General features: G+C 47.2%; 1 protein-coding gene across 8 annotated transcripts in view; it reads right to left on the reverse strand.

Moving 5' to 3' along the window:
* Nucleotides 1-24,690, reverse strand: part of SERAC1 (serine active site containing 1) — a 1,540,408-nt gene that overhangs the window by 747,400 nt on the left and 768,318 nt on the right. For all 8 annotated transcript variants that reach the window (XM_073561007.1, XM_073561005.1, XM_073561004.1 and 5 more), the window contains one exon: nucleotides 13,092-13,242. In XM_073561007.1, coding sequence (XP_073417108.1) covers nucleotides 13,092-13,242 — 151 coding nt within the window. The remainder of the gene's footprint in view (nucleotides 1-13,091; nucleotides 13,243-24,690) is intronic.

The raw sequence follows: 24,690 nt of genomic DNA on the forward strand, positions 1-24,690 counted from the left end.
AGATCTGTTTTTTGAGGCTCTTGGACATATTTATGATGAGCCTGATAGAGTGCACCTGGCTGAGTATATGGTGATGAGTGTGACACAGGGGACACACTCAGCAGAGTGGTTTTGTTTCGAGTTCAGATGATGGGCGACTGAGATATCCTGGAATGATGCCGCCTTAAAAGGGCATTTCTGCAGAGGCCTGTCCATCCGTTTGCAGGATGCTTTGGCCTTGCATCCTCTCCCGGATACCCTGGAGGGCGCCATGACCCAGGCTGTCCATATGGACCGTAGGCTCCGTGCCAGAGGGGTGATGCAGCAGGAAACCCCTTTATACTCCAGTTCAGGGGACCCTGCTTCGCCTACAGAACCCATGGAGGTGGGAGCCATCTCGGTCAAAGAGAGAGAAAGGAGACGTTGCAGAGATAATCAGCTGTGCTATTACTGCGGAGCCTCAGGACACTGGAAAAAGGACTGTCCTTCTTGTCCCTCCTCATCTAAGCTGTCTGGAAACGCCTAAGCCTGGGTAACGATCCAGGAGGTTGTCCAGACTCCCAGGTACAATTTTCCTAATTTGCTAAAATCCTTCAACAGGTGGAGTTGGAGATTGTTAGTGGTCCCGTTTTGACTACCGCTTTTGTTGACTGTGGATCCACCATCAATTTAATTGACTCTCGTGTTGTGACTCTTTATAAGATATGGACAGTTAGGCTTCAATCCACCGTCAAGGTGGTGGCTATTGACTCCTCTCAACCGAGAGGGAATCTGTTTTGTGTCTGAGGTTTTTTCACTAAGAGTGGTTCCTGCTCATGTGGAAAACATAAACTGTTTAGTCTTGAATAATTTGCCTGCAGATTTGGTTCTAGGTATGCCTTGGCTTCAATGCTATAACCCCATTATTGATTTGGTATTTGGGGAAATTGTTCAATGGGGGTCCAATTGTACTAGTCTGTGTTGCAATACTGTGCCATTGTCAACCCCTTTAAACCTGTATCTGTGTCGTCTGTCGGTCTGGAGGGTATTCCGAAGTACCTAAAAGACTTTGAAGATGTGTTCTCCAAAAGCAAGGCTGAGGCGCTACCACCACATAGACCTTTCGATTGTGCCATTGACTTAGCTCCTGGGGCTAAACTTCCCAAGGCTCGTTTGTTTAATCTGTTCAGGCCCGAGCGCCAAGCCATGAAGGAGTATATTGCGGAGAGTCTCCGCAAAGGGCATATTCACCCTTCTGTCTTGCCTGTAGCTGCTGGGTTTTTTTCGTTAAGAAAAAAGATGGTGGTTTGCGGCTGTGCCTTGACTTTTGGGAACTCCACAAGATTACCTTGAGAAACACATATCCACTCCCCCTCATTTCAGATCTGTGTAACCAACTCTCGGGGGCCAAATGGTTTTGCAAGCTTGATTTAAGGGGGACCTATAACCTGATAAGGGTGTTACGGGCTGGCGGAACGCACCAAATAAATCAAGATGAAATAATATAAGGGGTGCGTTCGCAGCCTGGGCCCACCATGCAGAGGTGACCAACTGCTGCTAAACAATGAGGGGAAGGCGTGTAGGAGAAAAGCCGGACACTGGTAGGTAACCACTGACCCGGTGCTAGCAGGCACGAACTCCGTTGCTTCACGTAGCATGTTCCAGCTGGCGAACAAACGCAACCTGTTTACATCACAGGTCATGGTAGTGTGAACCGCTGCTTATGACGGGTGCAATGTCTGCCATGACGGACGCCACTAACCAGCCTAACAATGGTGCTGGAAAGCGCACACACGGCGTGCGGCGTTACTGTGGCGGATGCTGCGGTAGCAGTGTCGAGGAGGCCAGTAGTGGCCGATGTCCTAGGCGCTGAAGGTAGATGAGGATAACACTGCGGTGCTGTGCAGTATCCGAACTATTGAGCTGACTAATTCCTAACCCTAACTCATGTGTAATATCCTAGGAGCGGGAATTATAATGCGTCAGTCACCAGGCTCTTTCATCCATCATCATGCATACACTAAGTACTATAGCCTCAGAGTCTTGGCGAGGCAGCCATGCGAACCTTTTATAGCTGTGCCCTTCTGGGACCTTCCTGATCCTCCAGATGGACCAATCAGAACTGGAGAAGGACCTGAGCATGTGACTCCCGATCCCCAATGGGAGATCGTCTCATGAGCATGCTCAGTGGACCAAGGGAAGGACTTAGACTCTGGAGTCTTTTGCTGCTGGCCAGGCTGCATTGCAATAAGTGGACCAGAGGTGGCAGCAGCAACCGAACCCACAATGCTGGTGTGGGCAGAACGCCGGGATCATGGAGTCTGCTGAGCAGGCTCCACTGCGGCCGGAGGGGAATGGGAGACCGTCGGTGGCAAGGCTAGTGATTCCCGCTGTGCAGCACCTGGAACCCGAAGGCTAACATTACCCCCCCTCCTAGGGCCCCCTCCCCTCTGAGCCTCGCTGCACTCAAATGCCGCAATAAGGAGCGGGGTGTGGATATTCTCTACTGGCTCCCAGGTCTGAGCTTCAGGACCATGACCCTTCCAGTCGACCAAATAAAATTTTTTGCCATGCACCACCCTGCATCCCACGATGGCATTGACCTCGAACTCATCCTAAGACAGGTCAGATGTCCCGGCAGATGACCCGGAAAACCGGGACAAGTGAGTAGGCTTAAGAAGGGACACGTGAAAGGTGTCAGAAATGGCCAAGTAGGGATGAAGAGCCAGGCGACAGACCACAGGGTTGACCTGCTCCAGGACCTTGAAGGGACCAATGTATCGTGGCACAAACTTGGTGGACATGGCCCGCAGCCTGATATTTTGGGCAGAGAGCCACACCAAGTCGCCAGGGACAAAAGTTGGAGCGGGACTCTGATGCGTATCGGCGGACGCCCTCATTCTTTCCTTAGAGGCTCGGATGGCATCCTGAGTGCGATCCCAAATGTCACGAGCCTCCACTGCCCAGTCTGCCACCCTGGAATCAGTGGAAGACACTGGCATCGGGACGGGGACGCGCGGATGCTGGCCATAATTAAGGAGGAATGGGGTCTGACCAGTGGAGTCAGCTACCGCGTTGTTCAGAGCAAATTCTGCCCACGGTAGTAAGGATGCCCAGTAATCCTGCCTGGCCGAGACAAAATGTCGCAGGTATGTGACCAGTTTGGTTAGCTCTCTCAACCAACCCGTCTCGGGGTGATAGGCGGTGGACAAATTTAGCTCAATGCTGAGCAGACTGCAGAGCTCCCTCCAAAACCGAGATGCAAATTGGGGACCTGGTCACTAACTATCTTTTCCGGCATACCGTGCAAACGAAATGCGTGCTTTATGAACAGCACGGCAAGACCACGGGCAGAAGGCAGCCGCGTGAGTGGCACCAGATGCACCATTTTAGAAAAATGATCGGTGACCACCCAGATGACCATGCTGCCACTGGATTTGGGCAGGCTGACCACAAAATCCATGCCGACCATCTCCCAGGGTCTGTCTGCCACCGGCAAGGGGTACAGTAACCCAGCCGGCCTAGAGGACCTGTTCCGAGCACAGGAGATGCATGCCTGAATGTATTCTCTCATGTCCCGAGCCATGTGCGGCCACAAATAAGTCCTTGCCAAGAGTTCCATGGTCCGCCTAGTACCAAAGTGACCACTCACCCTGGATGCGTGAGCCCACGCGAGAACCTCTGGCCGCAGGCGGGGAGGAACAAAGGTCTTGCCCGGCAGCACTGACTCAAGAGCAACCGGAGCCACGGTCCTCAGACTCTCAGAGGGGACAATTAGCTGAGGTTCAGCCTCCTCTGCTGACACCACTGAGCGAGAGAGCATCAGCCCGGACGTTCTTCTCACCGGACAGATTGTGCAAGGTGAAGCGGAAGTGGGAGAAGAAGAGAGACCACCTGGCTTGGCGAGAGTTCAACCGCTGGGCCGTTTGTAAGTACACCAGGTTTTTATGGTCGGTGTACACCTGAAAGGGGAACCATTCTCCCTCCAGGAGATGTCTCCACTCGGAAAAGGCCAACTTTATTGCCAGCAGCTCTCTGTCCCCAATGGTGTAGTTTCTCTCTGCCGGTGAGAAGGTCTTGGAGAAAAAGAAGCAGGGATGCTTCTGACCTTGAGTAAAAGGACTGCTCCTGCACCAACTGATGAGGCATCTACCTCTAGGATAAAGGGTTTATCCACATCGGGACGATGGAGGATAGGAGTGCCAGCAAAATGGGTCTTAAGAGACGAGAAGGCCACGGAGACCTGTTCCGACCAAACCTTAGGAATAGCTCCCTTTTTGGTGAGGGCGACCAAAGGAGCCACCAGTGTGGAGAAGTGGGGAATGAACTGGCGGTAGTAATTAACGAACCCAAAAAAACGCTGCACCGTTTTAAGAGAGTGGGGCTCCTGCCAGTCCATTACCGCCTGCAATTTGACAGAATCCATAGCCAACCCCTGGGCCGCGATGATATAGCCCAGGAACGGCAAAGACTCCTGCTCAAATTGACACTTCTCCAACTTGGCGAAGAGAGAATTCGCCAGCAAACGGTCGAAGACCTTGCAGACACCTCTCCGGTGAGATGCCATATCTGTAGAGAAGATGAGGATGTCATCCAGATAGATTACCACAGAGGTGGAAAGCATGCTGGTGCATTACAGAGGCCGAAGGGCATAACCAGATACTCATAGTGGCCATCCCTGGTATTAAAGGCTGTCTTCCACTTGTCCCCTTCACGTATGTGGATCAAGTTGTAAGCCCCCTTAGATCTAGCTTCGTGAAGACCCGGGCCCCTCGCAACCTGTCGAACAGCTCAGAGATCAGGGGAAGAGGAAATTTGTTTTTGACGATTTTGGCATTGAGACCTCTGTAATCAATGCAAGGGTGCAGCTCTCCATTCTTCTTCTGTACGAAGAAGAACCCTGCCCCCGATGGTGACACCGACTTCCTAATAAACCCTCTTGCCAGGTTCTCCCGGATGTATTATGACATGGCCACCGTCTCCGGGAGGGACAGCGGATATACGCGGCCTCGAGGAGGCTCCGCACCTGGCAGAAGGTCTATAGGACAGTCATAGAAATGATTGGGCGGTAGAGTCTCTGCAGATTTTTTAGAAAACATGTCTGCGTGCTGCTGGTAGTGTCTGGGGAGTGCGGAGAGATTAGCAGGCACCTCGTCGGTCGAGGCTACGTGAGCGCAGTCCCTCATGCATCTACCCTCACAGGACTTGCTCCAACCCAGTATTCTCCCCGAGGACCACTCTATATGAGGAGAATGGCAATGGAGCCAGGGAACCTGGTCGATGCCCTCGGGCATAATGAGCAGAGACAACGTCTCATGGTGGGACAGCGAGATTGAGAGCTCAAGGGGTGCTGTCTGGTGTGTAATTTGGAACAGTAAGGTCGAACCGTTGACCACCCTGATGGTCACGGGGTGAGGAAGTGGCACCAAGGGAATTGTGTGCCGTTGGACGAAGGCCAAGAACATAAAGTTTGCCTCTGCCCCGGAGTCCATTCAGACCTCTACCCCCCAGGTGGAAGCACCGCTCTCTAACGTCCCTCGGAAGGACAGTTTGGAGGAGAACGTTCCAGTGTCTAGTAGGCCTCTGCCGACTACCACTAGACGCGATGATTTCCCAACCGCTGATGGCACCTGTTGGCCAGGTGACCAGGCTGTCGACACTGGAAGCAGCGCGCTGAGATTCGCACTGGGTGCGACTTGGAGCCTGTGCGAGACACCTCCATGGCCTCCGGGGGCATGACTCCCAGAGCGGGGGGGTTCTAGGGGTTTACAGAAGGCGGGAGCCAACCTAACCCTCGGTCTGGACTGAGAATGCTCCAACCCTCGCTCCATAAAACGGAGATCTATGTGGGTGGAAACGGTAATCATCTCCTCCAGACTACCGGGAGCCTCCCTGGTGGCAAGAGCATCTTTAGCATGCTCCACCAAACCTCTCCAGAACACAGGGACGAGTGCTTTATCAGGCCATTCCAGCTCGGAAGCCAGTGGCCGGAAGTGGACGGCATAATGGCTGACCGAGAGGGATCCCTGTGTTAGTGCCAACAACTGGAGAGAGGTGTCGTGTGTGACCCGCGGCCCCAAGAAGACCTGCTTTAAGGAGGTCAGGAACTGAGCAGCACTCAGAACCACGGGGTCACCACGCTCCCACAGTGGAGTGGCCCATTCCAAAGCCCTGCCCGACAGGAGGGAGATGATGAACCCCACCTTAGCCCGCTCTGAAGGGAATCGCGTGGCCAGTAACTCAATCTGGATAGAGCACTGGCTCACGAAACCCCTACAAGTGGCGCTGTCGCCCGAGAACTTGTCCGGTAACGGGAGACGGGACAATTTTGGGACGGGAATGGATGTAGAGGTGCGGGAGACTGCCTCTGCTGCCACCTGGACGGCGACTGCAATGACGTCCGCAGCTGAGGCTGAGCGCTCGAGAGCCGACAACCTGCCCTCCAGCTGCTGGACATATCGCTGCAGGCACTGCTTGTCCATCATTGTTAGTCAGGCCCTGGCGCAATCATAATGTTACGGGCTGGCGGAATGCACCAAATAAATAAAGATGAAATAATATAAAGGGTGCGTTCGCAGCCCGGGCCCACCGTGCAGAGGTGACCAACTGTTGCTAAACTATGAGGGGAAGGCGTGTAGGAGAAAAGCCAGACACTGGTAGGTAACCCCTGACCCGGTGCTAGCAGGCACGAACTCCGTTGCTTCACGTAGCACGTGCCAGCCGGCGAACAACCGCAACCTGTTTACGTCACAGGTCACGGTAGTGTGAACCGCTACTTATGACGGGTGCAATGTCCGCCCTGATGAACGCCACTAACCAGCCTAACAACAGTGCTGGAAAGCGCACACATGGCGCGCGGCGTTACTGTGGCAGACGCTGCGGTAGCAGTGTCGAGGAAGCCAGTACTGGTCGACGCCCTAGGCGCTGAAGGTAGATGATGATAACACTGGGGCGCTGTACAGTGTCTGAGCTATTGAGCTGAGTCTAATTCCTAACCCTAACTCATGCGTAATATCCAAGGAGGGGGAATTATAATGCGTCAGTCACCAGGCTCATTTATCCATCATCATGCATACACTAAGTACTATAGCCTCAGAGTCTATCATAGCGCATGGCGGGGCGGCCATGCGAACCTTTTATAGCCGTGCCCTTCCGGGACCTTCCTGATCCCCCAGATGGACCAATCAGAACTGGAGAAGGACCTAAGCATGTGACTCCCGATCCCCAATGGGAGATCGTCTCATGAGCATGCTCAGTGGACCAAAGGAAGAACTTAGACTCCGGAGTCTTTTGCTGCTGACCAGGCTGCATTGCCATAACTGGACCAGAGGTGGCAGCAGCAATCGAACCCACAATGCTGGTGTGGGCAGAATGCCGGGATCGTGGAGTCTGCTGAGCAGGCTCCACTGCGGCCAGAGGGTAATGGGAGACCGTCGATGGCAAGGCTCGGGATTCCCGCTGTGCAGCGCCCGGAACCTGACGCCTAACAAAGGGTTCGTGAAGGGGATGAGTGGAAAACTGCATTTCTCACGTCTGAAGGACTGTTTGAGAACCTGGTCATGCCCTTTGGTCTGACTAACGCTCCTGCTGTCTTTCAAAATTTTAGTAATGACATTTTTTCTGATCTGATTGGGTGTTTTGTGGTCATTTATCTTGATGACAACTTAGTGTACTCACCTGATTGACTGTCTGAGAACTGTTCTTCTTGGACTTAGAGAAAACCATTTGTATGCTAAGTTGGAGAAGTGTTCATTCTTTGTACAGGAATTGTCTTTTTCGGGTTTGATTATTTCTTTTGATGGATTTCGCATGAATCCGAAAAAAGTCCAGACTATTACTGATTGGGTCGAACCTCATGATTTAAAGGGTTTGCAACACTTTCTGGACTTTGCAAACTACTATCGAAAGTTTATTAAGGGTTTTTCTCAGGTGGTTAAGCACCTGACTGATCTCATGCTCAAGGGGGCTGATGTGAAGAATTGGTCAACTTCTGCGAAAAATTCTTTTCTGACCTTAAAAAAGTGTTTTATTTCTGCCCCAGTGTTGGTCCAGCCAGATCCGTCTAGACCTTTTATCGTGGAGGTCGACACTTCTGAGGTGGGAGTGGGGGCAGAGTTGTCTCAGGGTCCTGCTACTCTGACCAACCTTAAACCTTGTGCCTTCTTTTCCAGAAAGTTCTCTTCTGCCAAGAGAAATTACAATGTGGGTAATAGAGAGCTTCTGGAGGTCAAGTTGGCCTTTGAAGAATGGAGGCATTTTTTGGAGGGGGCTGTTCATCCAGTCACCATGATCTCGGATCACAAAAATTTAGCTTATATCGAGTCTCCTAAAAGACTGAACCCCAGACAGGCCCGGTGGTCGTTTTTTTTCCTCGATTTTAATTTTCCATCACCTTACGTCCAGGGTCTAAGAATGTTAAAGCAGATGTATTGTCCCGAATTTTTGATCTGGTGTCTACTCCTGAACCCCCGTCCTCCATTCTTCAGCCCAGTGTGGTGGTGGCTGAAACCTCGTCTGATTTGGAGAGAGAAATTTTTGAGGTCCAGGCTCTGGCTCCCAATAATAAACCTGTGGGGAGATTGTTTGTACCAGAACAATTCCATCTTAGACTCCTGCAGGAGTATCATGAGTCTGTATTGAGTGCTCATCCTGGGATTTCGGCCACCTGGGAGGCCATTGTTAGGGTTTTCTGGAGGCCCTCTTTGGTTGCGGATATTAAAAGGTTTGTGTCTGCAGGTGGGGTTTGTGCCCGTTCTAAAAATTCTCATTGGCGGCCGGTCGGGGAATTGGTGCCTTTTCCAATTCCTGATAGACCATGGACACATTTGTCCATGGATTTTATCACTTATTTCCCTCCAGCCAGGGGTAACTCTGTTGCGTGGGTGGTAGTGGATAGATTTTCCAAACAGGCTCATTTTGTACCTCTGCCCGCTTTACCGTCTGCTAAAACCTTGGCCAGGTTGTTTGTGCTGCATGTGGTCCATCTACATGGTGTGCCTTCGAATGTTGTATCTGACAGAGGTGTGCAGTTTGTGGCCAAGTTTTGGAGGGCTTTTTTGTAAGAAGTTGGGAATCACTGTGTTTTTCCTCTGCCTATCATCCGGAGACTAATGGGCAAACCGAACGCACTAACCAGTCCTTGTAGCAAATTCTGAGATGTTTGGCATCTTCCAGAAAGGATGACTGGTGTGATTCATTACCCGTGGAAGAGTTTGCTTTCAACGGTCATGAGAGTCAGTCCACGGGAATGTATCCCTTCCTGGTCAAGTATGGGTTTAACCCGCATTTTGGGATGTTTTCTCGCATGGATTCAGGTTGCCCGGGGCGGAGGGTACTGTGCTATGCTTAAAAGCCCTGTGGGTGGAGGTTCAGCGAAACATCACCAAGGCCCAGGGAAGGTATACATTTTTTTGCAGATAAGAGGAGGGGGTCGGGTCCTACGTTCCTAGTGGGCGAGAAGGTGTGGTTATCCACCCGCAATAATAAGCCTAAGGTCCCCTTGGCCAAACTGGGTCCTAAGTTCATTGGCCCATATAAAATTATTGAGGTTGTCAACCCGGTGACCTATAGGTTACAGCTTCCCGCCTCCTTCAAAATATCCAACATTTTTCACAGGTCCCTTTTGAAACCAATGGGAGCGGTCGAGGAGGACTCCTCGTCCGTCACTCCTCCTGTGTTGGTGGAAGGTCATCTGGAGTATGAGGTGGGGCGCATCATTGATTCTCAATAGATGTGCCGGAATCTGCATTATTTGGTGCACTGGAAGGGGTATGGTCCAGAGGATCGGTTGTGGGTCTTGGCTGATTCAGTGCATGCCGATCGGTTGGTTCAGGCTTTTCATGCCAGGCATCCTGAGAAGCCTGGGGTCCCGTGGCCCCCCCGTTAAGAGGGGGGTACTGTCATGGTTGAGGACAGGGTTCCTTCACTGTCCTCTTGGTGCTAATTTGTATAGCCTCCTTTTGGTTTGGGGAGGGCTATATTTACCAGCCTTCATCTGGGGATCCTACAGATACATCTGTCTTGGCTGTGTGTCTGACCCCCTGGTGTGCTTGCACACTGTTTAGTCTGATTGCTTTCTTGTGTATGACTCGGTCTGTTTTCTCCTTCTGTGCTTTGCCTTGTTACTCTGTGCTAATTGTCTGTTTCTAGCTCTGGCCTCCGGCTTGGTACTCTAATTTCCCTCCTGTCTGCCCCGTTTGTACTGCACCGTTATCTTCAGCTCCATGACCTTTTTGCTACGTCTCGACCATGCTTACATCTCACCCTTTTGGCATTTCATCGACTACCCGGCTTGACTTTGGCACGTTCAGACTAGTCTCCGGCTCCGCCGGTCACCGCCGCCACACGGCATCTGGCTCCGCCTCTGTCCACTCTCCTGGAGGTCACGTGTTTCAGGTGCTGCACTCCGGCAGATAAGCTCACCACAACGCTTCTTACTGTCTCTCTGCCCTTCTGTAACACGTGTACAGACTCCTGCTGTAAGTCTGCAGCATGGCTCTTGATAAAGAAGTTTTGAGCGCAAATTTTATTTATATTCTCTAAATATATAAACACCTAAATATAGCAGTATGGCTAAATGTCCATGTTGAGGCATTAACATAAACTGTAGAAATGGTGATGAGCATAAATAAGGCGAGTATACAGTTGTGGCCAAAAGTATTGACACCCCTGCAATTTTGTCAGATAATACTCAGTTTCTTCCTGAAAATGATTGCAAACACAAATTCTTTGGTATTATTATCTTCATTTAATTTGTCTTAAATGAAAAAACACAAAAGAGAATGAAGCAAAAAGCAAAACATTGATCATTTCACACAAAACTCCAAAAATGGGCCGGACAAAAGTATTGGCACCCTCAGTCTAATACTTGGTTGCACAACCTTTAGCCAAAATAACTGCGACCAACCGCTTCCGGTAACCATCAATGAGTTTCTTACAATGCTCTGCTGGAATTTTAGACCATTCTTCTTTGGCAAACTGCTCCAGGTCCCTGATATTAGAAGGGTGCCATCTCCAAACTGACATTTTTAGATCTCTCCACAGGTGTTCTATGGGATTCAGGTCTGGACTCATTGCTGGTCACCTTAGAAGTCTCCAGTGCTTTCTCTTAAACCATTTTCTAGTGTTTTCTAGTGCTTTTTGAAGTGTGTTTTGGGTCATTGTCCTGCTGGAAGACCCATGACCTCTGAAGGAGACCCAGCTTTCTCACACTGGGCCCTACATTATGCTGCAAAATTTGTTGGTAGTCTTCAGACTTCATAATGCCATGCACACGGTCAAGCAGTCCAGTGCCAGAGGCAGCAAAGCAACCCCAAAACATCAGGGAACCTCCACCATATTTGACTGTAGGGACCGTGTTTTTTTCTTTGAATGCCTCTTTTTTTCTCCTGTAAACTCTATGTTGATGCCTTTGCCCAAAAAGCTCTACTTTTGTCTCATCTGACCAGAGAGCATTCTTCCAAAACATTTTAGGCTTTTTCAGGTAAGTTTTGGCAAACTCCAGCCTGTTTTCTTTTATGTCTCGGGGTAAGAAGTGGGGTCTTCCTGGGTCTCCTACCATACAGTCCCTTTTCATTCTGATGCCGACGGATAGTACGGGTTGACACTGTTGTACCCTCAGACTGCAGGGCAGCTTGAACTTGCTTGGATGTTAGTCGAGGTTCTTTATCCAACATCCGCACAATCTTGCGTTGAAATCTCTTGTCAATTTTTCTTTTCCGTCCACATATAGGGAGGTTAGCCACAGTGCCATTGGCTTTAAACTACTTGATGACACTGCGCACGGTAGACACAGGAACATTCAGGTCTTTGGAGATGGACTTGTAGCCTTGAGATTGCTCATGCTTCCTCATAATTTAGTTTCTCAAGTCCTCAGACAGTTCTTTGGTCTTCTTTCTTTTCTCCATGCTCAATGTGGTACACACAAGGACACAGGACAGAGGTTGAGTCAACTTTAATCCATGTCAACTGGATGCAAGTGTGATTTAGTTATTGCCAACACCTGTTAGGTGCCACAGGTAAGTTAGGCTAGTTTCACATTAGCGCTTTTGAGCGCAGCGACGGCCTGCGCACGGCCGCTACTAAGCCCCACCCCCTGCTACGCCTCCACCGGTAAGCTCCGCCTACCGGCGCATGACGCTGCATGCGTCCTGGGTCCCCTATCTTTATCACTGGGGGCGCAGGCCATGCGCAGTATGCGTTTGGCGGCGCATGCATCCTTTTGATGGTGCGCCAACCTGCGCCAAACGCAACCTGCTGCAGTTTGGTTGCGCTCGGCGCACCGTCAAAAAGGCGCATGCGCCGCGAAATGCATACTGCGCACGGCCTGCGCCCCCAGTGATAAAGATAGGGGATGCAGGACGCATGCAGCGTCATGCTCCGGTAGGCGGAGCTACCGGCGGAGGCGCAGCAGGGGGTGGGGCTTAGCAGCGGCCGTGCGCAGGCCGTGTCTGTGCTCAAAAGCGCTAATGTGAAACTAGCCTTACAGGTGCTGTTAGTTACACAAATTAGAGAAGCATCACTTGACTTTTCAAACAGTGCCAATACTTTTGTCCACCCTCTTTTTTATGTTTGGTGTGGAATTATATCCAATTTGGCTTTAGGACAATTCTTTTTGTGTTTTTTCATTTAAGACAAATTAAATGAAGATAATAATACCAAAGAATTTGTGTTTGTAATCATTTTCAGGAAGAAACTGAGTATTATCTGACAAAATTGCAGGGGTGTCAATACTTTTGGCCACAACTGTATATACACATATATCAACACACAACCAAATAATCCAGAAGACAACTGTTCATACATATTGTATGCCAAGTGGTAACTAATGCCACAGACCAACGACAATGCTGATTTGAAGAAGTAGGCGACATAGATCTTAAACAGTACTGTCATGTTAAAGGTTAATCCTAAGTCTTAAACAAATATATAATGTTGTACAAGGATGTTAGATTATCATATGCCATTGATCATGCCTGTGTTACTGAATTTGTCACATATTACAAGTTGCCTTCTTCTAAAGTGAGTAAATATATACTGTACATTGAGGCAAATATATTGCACACAGATGCATATCTAAATTCACCACATCTTACCTGGACCTCTGTATATCACACCATCATACACCTTCTTACCTAGTTCTGTGTTGTGGGTGAAGCACATAAACTCCATCAAGATATTTTTCATTAACTGTATCCCGGTCCAAATTAGCCAGTGCCCTGGCAGCGTGCGATGTCTGAATGACATAAGGAGATTTCATTGCTTCTGCCAGGAACGAGATCCAACCTTGAGAAACAAACATATTTGCTATAGAACAAATTCTAGGACTTGTGATTATTTCTGTTGCCAGGCTTTTATGTGGCTGCTGGATAGCATCTCTACTTCAAATAATAAATTCTAGCAATGGAGGAAGCAAAGAATAAAATGTATAACATACTATGTCCTGTATCACTGTTGTACAATACCTTCCAACATTGAAAGACAGGAAAGAGGGACATGCAGTGTGGCTATCATAGTTTGCTGTGGCAATTTCTATTTTATACTATGCCAGTACCCTAATCTCTCAAAGTCTTTTATATGTGCTTACACAAAATATTGCTTCTAGTGAGATCCATTAATCTTTCCAAACAGTATGGTACCGCTTTCATGGCCAGCCACACACAGTATAATATTCCTTACGGTACATAACCCACATACACTATGATTTTCCCACAGTAAATTACCTCTCACAAAGTATAATGACACCCACTTGTACATTTCACCACTCACAGTATAATGCCCCCTCTGTAAATTCCCCCAACACACACTATAATGCTACCCACAATACATTCCCCCACATAAGTTATGATATCCCCATTGTACAATTTCTTGCACAAAGTATGATGTCCCCACAGTACATTCCCCCACTCAGCATGATTTCACCACACTATATTGCATGACACACACAGTATGATCCCTAAACACATTTCAAAACACACAGTATGATGCCATCAATGGCCCCAACCCCACAAGCAGTATGATATCCATAAAGTACTTTCCTACGTATACAGATTTCTTATACAGATTACGGTGAGTACCAAAAATCCTCTTTTCTTGGATGCTTCATTGAAGGACACAGGAAACCATGGCACAATCCCAAATCAGTCAAAACTAGTGGAAAACTAATTATATTAGAGAAGGAGGAGTAGCAATGCCTCAGGCTACCACCAGAGTGACTTATGATTGCAGAACCCTTCTGCCATGACTTGTATATACCGACACAAAGACAAGAGCTTTGCAAACATGTGGACTGAAGACTAAGTAGCAGCTTTACAGAGCTGAAGAACAGATGACTGCAGGTGTACAATCAAGGAAGCTCTTACCACTTGGGTGAGTGAGACATACTCAGTCTGTGGGCACCCTGGCTTAGTCTGATCTATTCAAGGGCCTGCCAAAATGACAAACAGGGCATCCAAACATCTGAACAGACCAGAAAGAAACAGGTAGAGCTGCACAGCTCTGAACAAATCAGATTGATTAAGAAATTCTCAGGAAGATGAGAGGAGAAGCGCATAAGGAAGGAGAGAAATGTCCTCATTAAGGTGGAAGGTAGAGAACATGTTATGGTGAAAGGAGGGTGCCAGATGCAATACTTCTCTGTCTCGGTGATGGAAAGTGATAAGTGAGAGCCACCCCATGGGGATTCACCTGATGAAATAATTAAGAGAAAAATTGCACCTTGAAAGACAGGGGAGATGTCTCTGAACAGCATGAAATTAGTGGACTGAATGGGTCCAAGACCAGATGGAGATCCCATATATTCAAGATGGTCAATATGGAGGTCCCAAGTTTGCCCTGCCATGACACACAGTCAAGACCTAGGGCCTAGAAATGTGGTGCTCCTGGATAAGGATAGCCAAAGCAAAGCAAAACAGAAACTTGGCCCATAGATGCAAACACTGACTCAAGATCAGAACACAAAAATTAAAAGGAAGATAATGACATAGGAGTGCTGCTGTTAGATCCTCACATTGAAGAAAAGTGACTTCTAAGACCTTTGTTAATGCTAGTCAGATCAACGTGATCAGAAGGGCATAAAGCCTTCATGACTTTAATCTCACCTAACCTGCTGATGAATTTAATAACCAAGAATTCACGTGGAAGAAGAGACCCTGGGAAAGGTCTATCTGAATGTTAAGAATGACACAAGCTGAAAAATCCTGAGCTTAGCAGGCATTCAAAGTCTTCAGCCTGAAATGGAGCGAGGAAGAACTATAAATCCAACATATAAATCCAGCTCACCAGAAATAGCATTCCAGCATCGGAGCACGGGACTGCTGTGCCCAAGCGCCTGATCCAAAGTAATAAAGATGAATGTCCAGCTCCACGATATAGTGAAAATGCAAATCCTTTATTCATTTAATCCATACAAGTGAGGTTAAAAGCCAGCATAAAATAACAAGGCTTGCGTTCAAGCCTTGTTATTTTATGCTGGCTTATAACCTCACTTGTATGGATTGAGTGAATAAAGGATTTGCATTTTCACTATAATCGAGGAAGAACTATACCTTAACCCCTTTACCCCCAAGGGTCGTTTGCACGTTAATGACGGGACAATTTTTACAATTCTGACCACTGTCCCTTTATGAGGTCATAACTCTGGAATGCTTCCATGGATCCCAGTGATTCAGACATTGTTTTCTTTGACATATTGTACTTCATGTTAGTGGTAAAATTTCATTCATATAACTTGCGTTTAATTGTGAAAAAATTGGAAATTTGGCGAAAATTTTGAAAATTTCGTAATTTTCCAACTTGTATGCCCTTAAATCACAGAGATATGGCACACAAAAAACTTAATAAATAACATTTCCCACATGTTTACTTTACACCGGCACAATTTGGGAACCAAAATTTTTTTTGTTAGGAAGTTATAAGGGTTAAAAGTTGACCAGCGATTTCTCATTTTTACAACACCATTTTATTTTTAGGGACCACATAACATTTGAAGTCACTTTGAGGGGTCTATATGATAGAAAATACCCAAAAGTGACACCATTCTAAAAACTGCACCCCTCAAGGTGCTCAAAATCACATTCAAGAAGTTTATTAACCCTTCAGGTGCTTCACAGGAATTTTTTGAATGTTTAAAAAAAATGAACATTTAACTTTTTTTCACTAAAAAATTACTTCGGGTCGTATTTTTTTTATTTTACCAAGGGTAACAGGAGAAATTGGACTGCAAAAGTTATTGTGCAATTTGTTCTGAGTACGCTGATACCTAATATGTGGGGAGGAACCACTGTTTCAGTGCATGGCAGAGCTCAGAAGGGAAGGAGCGCCGTTTGACTTTTTCACTGCAAAATTGGCTGGAATTCAGATCAGACGCCATGTCAAGTTTGGAGAGCCCCTTATGTGCCTAAACAGTGGAAACCCCCCACAAGTGACCCCATTTTGGAAACTAGACCCCCCCAAGGAACTTATCTAGATGTGTGGTGAGAACTTTGTACCCCCAAGGGCTTCACAGAAGTTTATAACGTACAGCCGTGCAATTAAAAATCATATTTTTTGAACAAAAAGGATCTTTTCACCCCCAATTTTTATTTTCCCAAAGGTAACAGGACCCCAAAAGTTATTGTGCAATTTGTCCTGAGTACGCTGACACCCCATATGTGGGTGTAAAAGACTATTTTGGCGCATGGCAGAGCTCAGAAGGGAAGCAGCGCCATTTGACTTTTTTGGCTGGAATTGAGATCGGACGCCATGTCGCATTTGGAAAGCCCCTGATGTGCCAAAACAGTGAAAACCACCCACAAATTACACCATTTTGGAAACTATACACCCCAAGGAACTTATCTAGATGTGTGGTGAGAACTTTCAACTCCCAAGTGCTTCACAGAAGTTTATAACGCCCGGGCATGAAAATAAAAAAATCATATTTTTTCCACAAACATGATATTTTTTAGAACTTTTTATTTTACCAAGGGTAACAGGAGAAATTGGACCCCAAAAGTTGTTGTCCAATTTGTCCTGAATACGCTGATACCCCATATGTGGGAGAAAACTACTGTATGGGCACACGTCGGGGCTCGGAAGGGAAGTAGTGACATTTTGGAATGCAGACTGATGGAATGGACTGCGGGTGTCATGTTGCCTTTGGAGAGCCCCTGATGGCCTAAATTGTGGAAACCCCCCACAAGTGACCCCATTTTGGAAACTAGACAACCCAAGGAACTTATCTAGATGTGTGGTGAGCACTTTGAACCCCCAAGTGCTTCACAGAAGTTAATAATGCCCGAGTGTGAAAATAAAAAAATCATTTTTTTCCTCAAAAATGATATTTTTGCCCCCAATTTTTTATTTTCCCAAGGGTAACAGGACAAATTGGACCCCAAAATTTGTTGTGCAATTTGTCCTGAGTAGGCTGATACCCCATATGTGGGGTTAAACCACTGTTTGGGCGCATGGGAAGGAGCACCGTTTGACTTTTTGAACGCAGAATTGGCTGGAATTGAGATCAGACGCCATGTTGCATTTGGAGAGCCCCTGATGTGCCCAAACAGTGGAAACCCCCCAATTCTAACTTCAACCCTAACCCCAACACACCCCTAAGCCTAATCTCAGGAAAAATGCAGTGCACATGCTGCGGATTTTTCCATTCGGATTTGCTGCGGTTTTAAATCCGCAGCATGTCACTTCTTTGTGCGATATCCGCAGCGGTTTGACACCTGCTCCACTACCAGGTGTCAAAACACAGGGGAATACCGCAGGCTAATCCGCACTTAATCCGCCGGTAAAACGCAGGTCATTTGACCTGTGGATTTAGCCACATCTGCGCAGAAAAATTTGCAGTAGAATCCGCATCGTGTGCGCACAGCCTTACCCTAGCCCTAACCCTAGCCCTAAGCCTAATGGGAAAATGGAAATAAATACATTTTTTTTAATTTTATTATTTTTCCCTAACTAAGGGGATGATAAAGGGGGGTTTGATTTACTATTTATGGCGGGTTTTTATGTTTGTCAGCTGCCGCACACTAAAAGACGCTTTTTATTGTAAAAATAGTTTTTGCATCACCACATTTTGAGAGCTATAATTTTTCCATATTTTGACCCACCGAGTCATGTGAGGTCTTATTTTTTTGCGGGACAAGTTGACGTTTTTATTGGTACCATTTTCGGGCACGTGACATTTTTTGATCACTTTTTATTCCGATTTTTGGGATGCAGAATTAACAAAAACCAGCATTTCAAGAATTTCTTTTGGGGGGTGCGTTTACACCGTTCTGCGTGTGGTAAAATTGATACAGAGGTTTTATTCTTCGGGTCAGTATGATTATAGCGATACCCCATTTATATCTTTTTTTATGCTTTGGCGCTTTTATGCAATGAAAACAATTTTATATAAAAATAATTATTTTTGCATCGCTTTATTCTGCGAGCTATAACTTTTTCATTTTTTTGCTGATGACGCTGTGTGGCAGCTCATTTTTTGCGGGACAAGATGATGTTTTCAGCAGTACCATGGTTAGTTATATCCATCTTTTTGATTGTGCGTTATTGCACTTTTTGATCGGCAGTATGATGATAAAGCATTGTTTTTTGCTTTTTTTTAAGTGGTTAACTAAAGGGGATAACTAGTGGGACAGTTTTATAGGGTGGGTCGTTACGAATGCGGCGATACTAAATATGTGCATTTTTATTGATTTTTTTTATTTACAAAAAAAAGAATTTATTGTGGAATTTTTTTTAATTTATTTGGGGATTTTTTATAAATTATTTTTACACTTGTTGTTTTTTTTTTTTTTTACTTTATTATTTTGTCGCAGGGGGGGACATCACTATAAGGTGTCAGATCGCTGATCTGACACTTGACACAGCGCTGTGTCAGATCAGCGATCTGACAGGCGCTGCCGCAGGCTTCCTCGTGCTTGCTCTCAGCAGACACAATGGAAGCCGCCTCTCTCCCCAAAGGCCCGCGAGGTCATATTGGATCCGGGGGGCCTGCAGAGAGGAGACCCTCGAAGCGACACAGCACATCGCGCTGCTCCAGGGGTTGCAGGGAAGCATGGAGGGAGCCCCCTTCGTGCGCGCTTCTCCAATGCCCCTGGTACAGTGCGATTATGTTTTATTGCAGTGTGCCAGGGGTTAATGTAGCGGGGGAGGTCCGTGAATGCCCCTGACACATAGTACCGGGTGTCAGCTGTGATAATCAGCTGACACCAGGCCACTGATCTCTATGACGTACTATCCCATCCTTGGGAATTAAGTCCCAGGACACATGGACGGGATAGTACGTCTAATGGCAGAAAGGGGTTAATGGTAGGGAAGAACTAAGATTCACTTGGAATATAGAGGGACCATGTCCGTCACAATGAAGACGTAACTTACAAAAAAAAAATTTAATGAAGAAAATAGACATTCAGGAATATAAAATCACCAAACATCCTGGTGGCCCAGGCAATACAATAAATAATGATCATCTGTAAGATCTACTTGAAACATTGAATTAGATTAACCTGGAAAACCAAAATGGAGAAAAGAACCCCTTAAAAAATAACTTTTATTAATATTTATAAAAATACCAAATATACCAAAAATCTTCTTATAAAAAAGGAGTTATAGAGTGTCTGATACTGATAATCCCAGAGAAATTATCCACTGGATACAAAACACAGAAGTAGCACATTAATTTGGCGCTAATACACAAATATTACTTACCAGTAATGTGTTTTTTCGTAACCCATGACGGCATCACGAGAGAGAGGGATCTGCCCTTCAAGGACAAGAAAACTTCAAGATAAAAAGGGCATCTCCTCTCTACACTCCAGTTGATTTATAGAGCACAAGAGGAAACTATCAGGTTAGTGTACACACAAATCATATATGTACAGTATATTCTTATACATTCTTAACCACCAAAATCCAAAGGGAGTGAATAACTAAAACGAGGACTCACCAGGCCAAAAAGAGTGATTAAATAGGGAGTGAATATGAGGGTGCCATCATGGGTTATGAAAAAACACATTACCGATAAAACCTACAAAAAAAATGGCCTAGACCAATGGTACTTCCCAAATAAAATCAAATTCCAATGAGAACATGGGAGCAAAAAGCCATAAAATTGAAATACCTTTAAAAAAAGATTAAAAATCAAGATACACATCCAGTGACAAACTGCCTGCCAGGTACATAAACCCATATATAATCCACAAATTTAATTTGACCTATCAATATATGTCAGATGTATCATATAAATCTGGACTCACCCTATAGATAGCTTAACTGAGGTCAGAAGAAATGGTAACAAGTAATCTTATAATATCAAGTCATGGTAGAATCCCCAGAAGAACAGTTGCCACAACATAATATAATGAAAACATCAAACAGATAGCCGCAAGAGCAGCCTATCCGAACATGGCATATAACAAGAGTCATTTGGGTAGAGACTAAAAATCTCAAAAAACCTTACCACAGCTAAGCATAAGCGCCCATGATGTTAGTATATAAAAGGTAACAGAAAGTATGTAATGTGCAGTCAGGGGCAAAACCCCTATAGTAATTGTTACCATAGATTAGTGAAAAAGCAAGGCAAAGTGCCCATACCAGGGCATAATATACTTAACACACATAGCAGCCAACAATAGAAACAGTGATATAAGAATAGGTGAGGAGAATATGACCTTAACTAGGCAGTGCTGGTCCCCGACGTGCGTTTCGTGTGTAGCTTCTTCTTTGGGGGGTTTACCAAGAAACAATTACTTTGGTAACTATTCGAGATGAGCGACTTTGCCTTTTTTCAGGTCGAGTCGGGTTTCATGACACCCGATTTTCGCAAAAGTCGGGTTGAACGCAATCGTCCGATTATCGTGAAAAGTCGAAGGCCGACTGAAACACGAAACCCAGTGCAAGTCAATGGGGAAGAAAAGTCGGCAGTGAGTGGAGGACAGGAAACACTTACAGTGCCCATTTTAATGCCAAAAACATCAATTCTTATTACTTAAGCTTGTCAACCTTAATTTACTTTATAATAATAATTAGCCACTGAAAACTGGGGGTTATTTGGCTAAAGTTGTGGGGGGGTAGGGCTGGCTCCAGATTTTCATGGGCCCCGGGCCAAAGAATGTCAATGGGCTCCTTTAACACATGCCACAATTCATGATCCTCTGATACGGCAGAGAAATAGCGGTATAGTACAATGAAAAATACTTCACATTTTACATCACATGACTGATATCCATTTTAAATTGTCCAATACCTCCAAAAACGGACAGTATATTACTCCATACAGTATTATGGCCACCGCATAGTGCGCTATACAGAGTAATGAGGCCCATATATTTCTCCATACAGAATCATTGGTTCCATATAATGTTCGATACAGTATATGATGAGCTCCACATAATGCTACAGTATATGTTGGTCCCCATGGATGAAGCTCCACTGTCTTATGGGCCCAAATAATGCTCCATATATAATGGGCCCCATTTCTAATGCTCCAGTGTATAATGGGCCCTGTAAATGCTGCTCCAGTGTCTGATGTCCACCTTTGGAATGCTCCAGTGTATGGTGGGCCCCATATATCATTCTCCAGAGTATAGTGCTCCCCAAAAATTGCTGTCCCAACAATGAAAACAATTAAATAAGTCTCCTCGCTAGGGAATCCCTGTACTAGTCTGGACTCCTAAACGTCCCCATCTTCCATCTCTCTGCACTTGGACTGTTTAGGCAGAGGGCGTACAGACGTGATGTCATCGCGCTCTCTGATCAGAATGTCACTGTCAGGAAACGTGGAAGACGTCACGGCGGTGGAGCAGGGAGAGGTAAGTATTTCAACTTTGCAAGTGCTGTGATCCTGAGCAAGCAGGGGCTGCCCACTCGTTGGCAACGGCACTGGCACAGGGCCCCTCATAGTATGGCGGTGTGTCTGACAGCGGGTGGGCCCGTGGGCCCTCCCACCGACAGATACACTTTTGCATACTATGAGGGGCCCTGTGCCAGTGCCATCGCCCATGAGTATGCCCCCCCACCTGCTCAAGGAACCTGCACTTTCATCTGCACCTTCCTCTTTGTCACCGTGTAAGGTGGTATAGTATGCGGGAAGGGGAACCTGAGTTTCATCAGGGTCAGATTCTGGCTGTGCAGAGTGCGAGGTGAATGTAGTGGTCTGGGTCAATGTACCAGCAGAATCATCTACCAGTGGCTGGGCATCAGTGCACTTGTGGCGCCCCCAGGAGTACGGTCGCCACAGTGGCATTACCTTCCTACTAGGGAGTGTGATGTCATGCTTGGGAACAACGAAGGATCCCTCTAGCAGTTAAACCAACACACAACACAGTTCCCACTCCAGGCCAGCAGGGAGAGCTCTGAACCTGACTGCTGAGGAGCTGCTCTCTGTGGTCGGGAGGAGGGAAGTTAGGGCAGTCTGTGAAGGGAAGGGAGAGTGTGTGGACGTGAGAAGGGGAGCTGAAGGATGAGCAGAGTTAAGGCTCACTCCTAGCTGGAGTGCATGGTCCGGATTCCGGTCTCCGAGTTTGTAGGGACACTGACGGTCCTGCAGCAGAAACCGGAGGAAGTAGCAGCTGTAAATGCTCTGTTCCCAACTAAGGCTCGGAGGCCCCAGCAGCAACTTGTGTGAGCTAGAAGGAAAAGGCTACGGCTGCCGGCCATGCGAAAAAGTTCCAAAAGAGAGTCAACAGGGGGAACTTCAGTGAACTCAGTACTGCGAGTACCTCAGATAAGCGCTAGAACGGAGGCCACACTACCTATCTGCAGAGAGAGAATTCATAATTTGCTTCCAGGCTGACCAATTCATTCTCCATCTGTACTCTTGGTCATGGACGGCACTTACCAAGTGCAGGTAAAGGAACTGCACGACTGTGTCTGTCACCTTTTCCTGCGCCTGTCGCACTGCTCTGCTACATCCTGCACTGCACACCATCTACCAACTCTTTCATCTGCCCTGCGACTACGGGTCTACCTGTGCAGGGCTTTTACATCTTAGCGGCACCACAACATATGTCCCAGAGAAGCGACACTGCAGCGCTGGTCAATCTGATCAGAAACCACAGGTGGAGTCACGTATCATTCACCTATAAACGTTATTCACCTGTCACATGACCCGTCCTGTGTGACATGTTCAGCAGGCCGGTAACTAGAACAACAGGACGCGGCACGTGATACTGTCCTGTGTGACACGGCTCGCAGGCCGGTAACTAAAACAACAAGACAAAGGGAAGGGAAACGGTTACAACGGTGGGCCCTGCGATAGGGAAAGGGGACGTGGAGACCTCCTGCACTCCCCTGAGTCAGTGTCCCTAACGCTCCTAACCTTCCCTATGCCGGTTCCACACCGGGCGCCGATCAGGAACCTGTCGCCCTAGCACACCCTACACCTATCCCTTGCTAGGGAACTGGGTGGCGCAGGCACTGGCCCCACCGCTGTACTAATACACACTAAGGAAAAAAGACAAACAGGGAGACACCACTTAGCTTTACTCTGTTGCACTTGCTCCTGGCAACAGAGTCCACACCAGCATGCAGCTCTCCTCCTGAAACGCTGCCACCAAGCTCTGTCAGAGCTACAAGGAAATCCCATATGACTCCATTCACACCAGGCTAAGACAGTGCTGCAAGGAACGCTCTCCAGCTCCTTCCTCCACCAAGGATGGTTGAAATGAACACTATCACCAACACTGATTGCAACACCTGTGACTCTTTTATAGCAGAGCCAGCAATCACACCTGCATAATAAACATGTGCACTTAACTAAAGAAACTAGAGTGCAATGATGCTCACCACCACCTGGGCAAACTTAGAACAAACAACACCACAGTGCAATAATCTTAATGGCCACCAGGTGCAAAAACCAAACTTTAGCACACAGCTAAAGGAAAAAAAAAGTTACTTGTGCATTTTATCTGTCCTGATCCAGCATGGATCATGACAGTACCCTCCCCTTAATGAGGGACCTCTGGACCCTCAAAACCGCTCCCCATCTGGGAACCACCTACAGCGGGGACGCCCAGACCCAGAGTTCACCCCCACAACTACCTGCATGTCAGGTTGATGAGAAACGAGCCCGCTGGTACTGGCAACGTATGTTCTGGAGGCAACACACATCTCCGAAGCTCTGACCTGGGGAACGGGTTGTGTATGTGAATGTTTGGCATGAGCTGGTAAGACTCCACAACACACTTCCACTGGATGTTTTTTGGTGGCCACCCATACACGCTCCTTCACACACAGGTCCGGACCTGAGCGTTTATTGCCACTCGTTCGTTTGTCACCACAAGGAGAACTCTCTCTGGGCTTGACAACAGAGGCATCCCCCTGTGTCACCACCGCACCTCACCATGGGATACACCACCCTCCAACCCTTTCCACCACGAGGTCTGCGCCTCCCAGGGTTGGCTAATGGCGAGGGTTGAGACTTGCCCCCACTCTCCTGCAGCACATCTGTTGCCCTCACCGCAGAAGAAGGGGTCCGTTGAAGAGAGACGGCAGAGACAATAGTTCCTAGGCAGAAGTCCTGACACGAGTGCCCCCAGCTGACTACTTCCCTCACCCGCCAATCTATTACCGGGTTGTGTCTCTTCAGCCAAGGGAAGCCTAAAACAATAGGTACCAGGAATCCCTCCAAAACGTAGCATGACAAGGACTCCTCATGATGTCCTATATGCAGATGGATATTCTCTACGACCTTGGTCAAGCTCCCCTGGCTCAGTGGAACAGAGTTTATGGCCCGGACGCTTATAG

This window comes from Dendrobates tinctorius, unplaced genomic scaffold (assembly GCF_039654945.1).
Source record: "Dendrobates tinctorius isolate UK_male_01 unplaced genomic scaffold, ASM3965494v1 ptg000310l, whole genome shotgun sequence".
In the NCBI taxonomy this organism is placed as follows: Eukaryota; Metazoa; Chordata; class Amphibia; order Anura; family Dendrobatidae; genus Dendrobates; species Dendrobates tinctorius.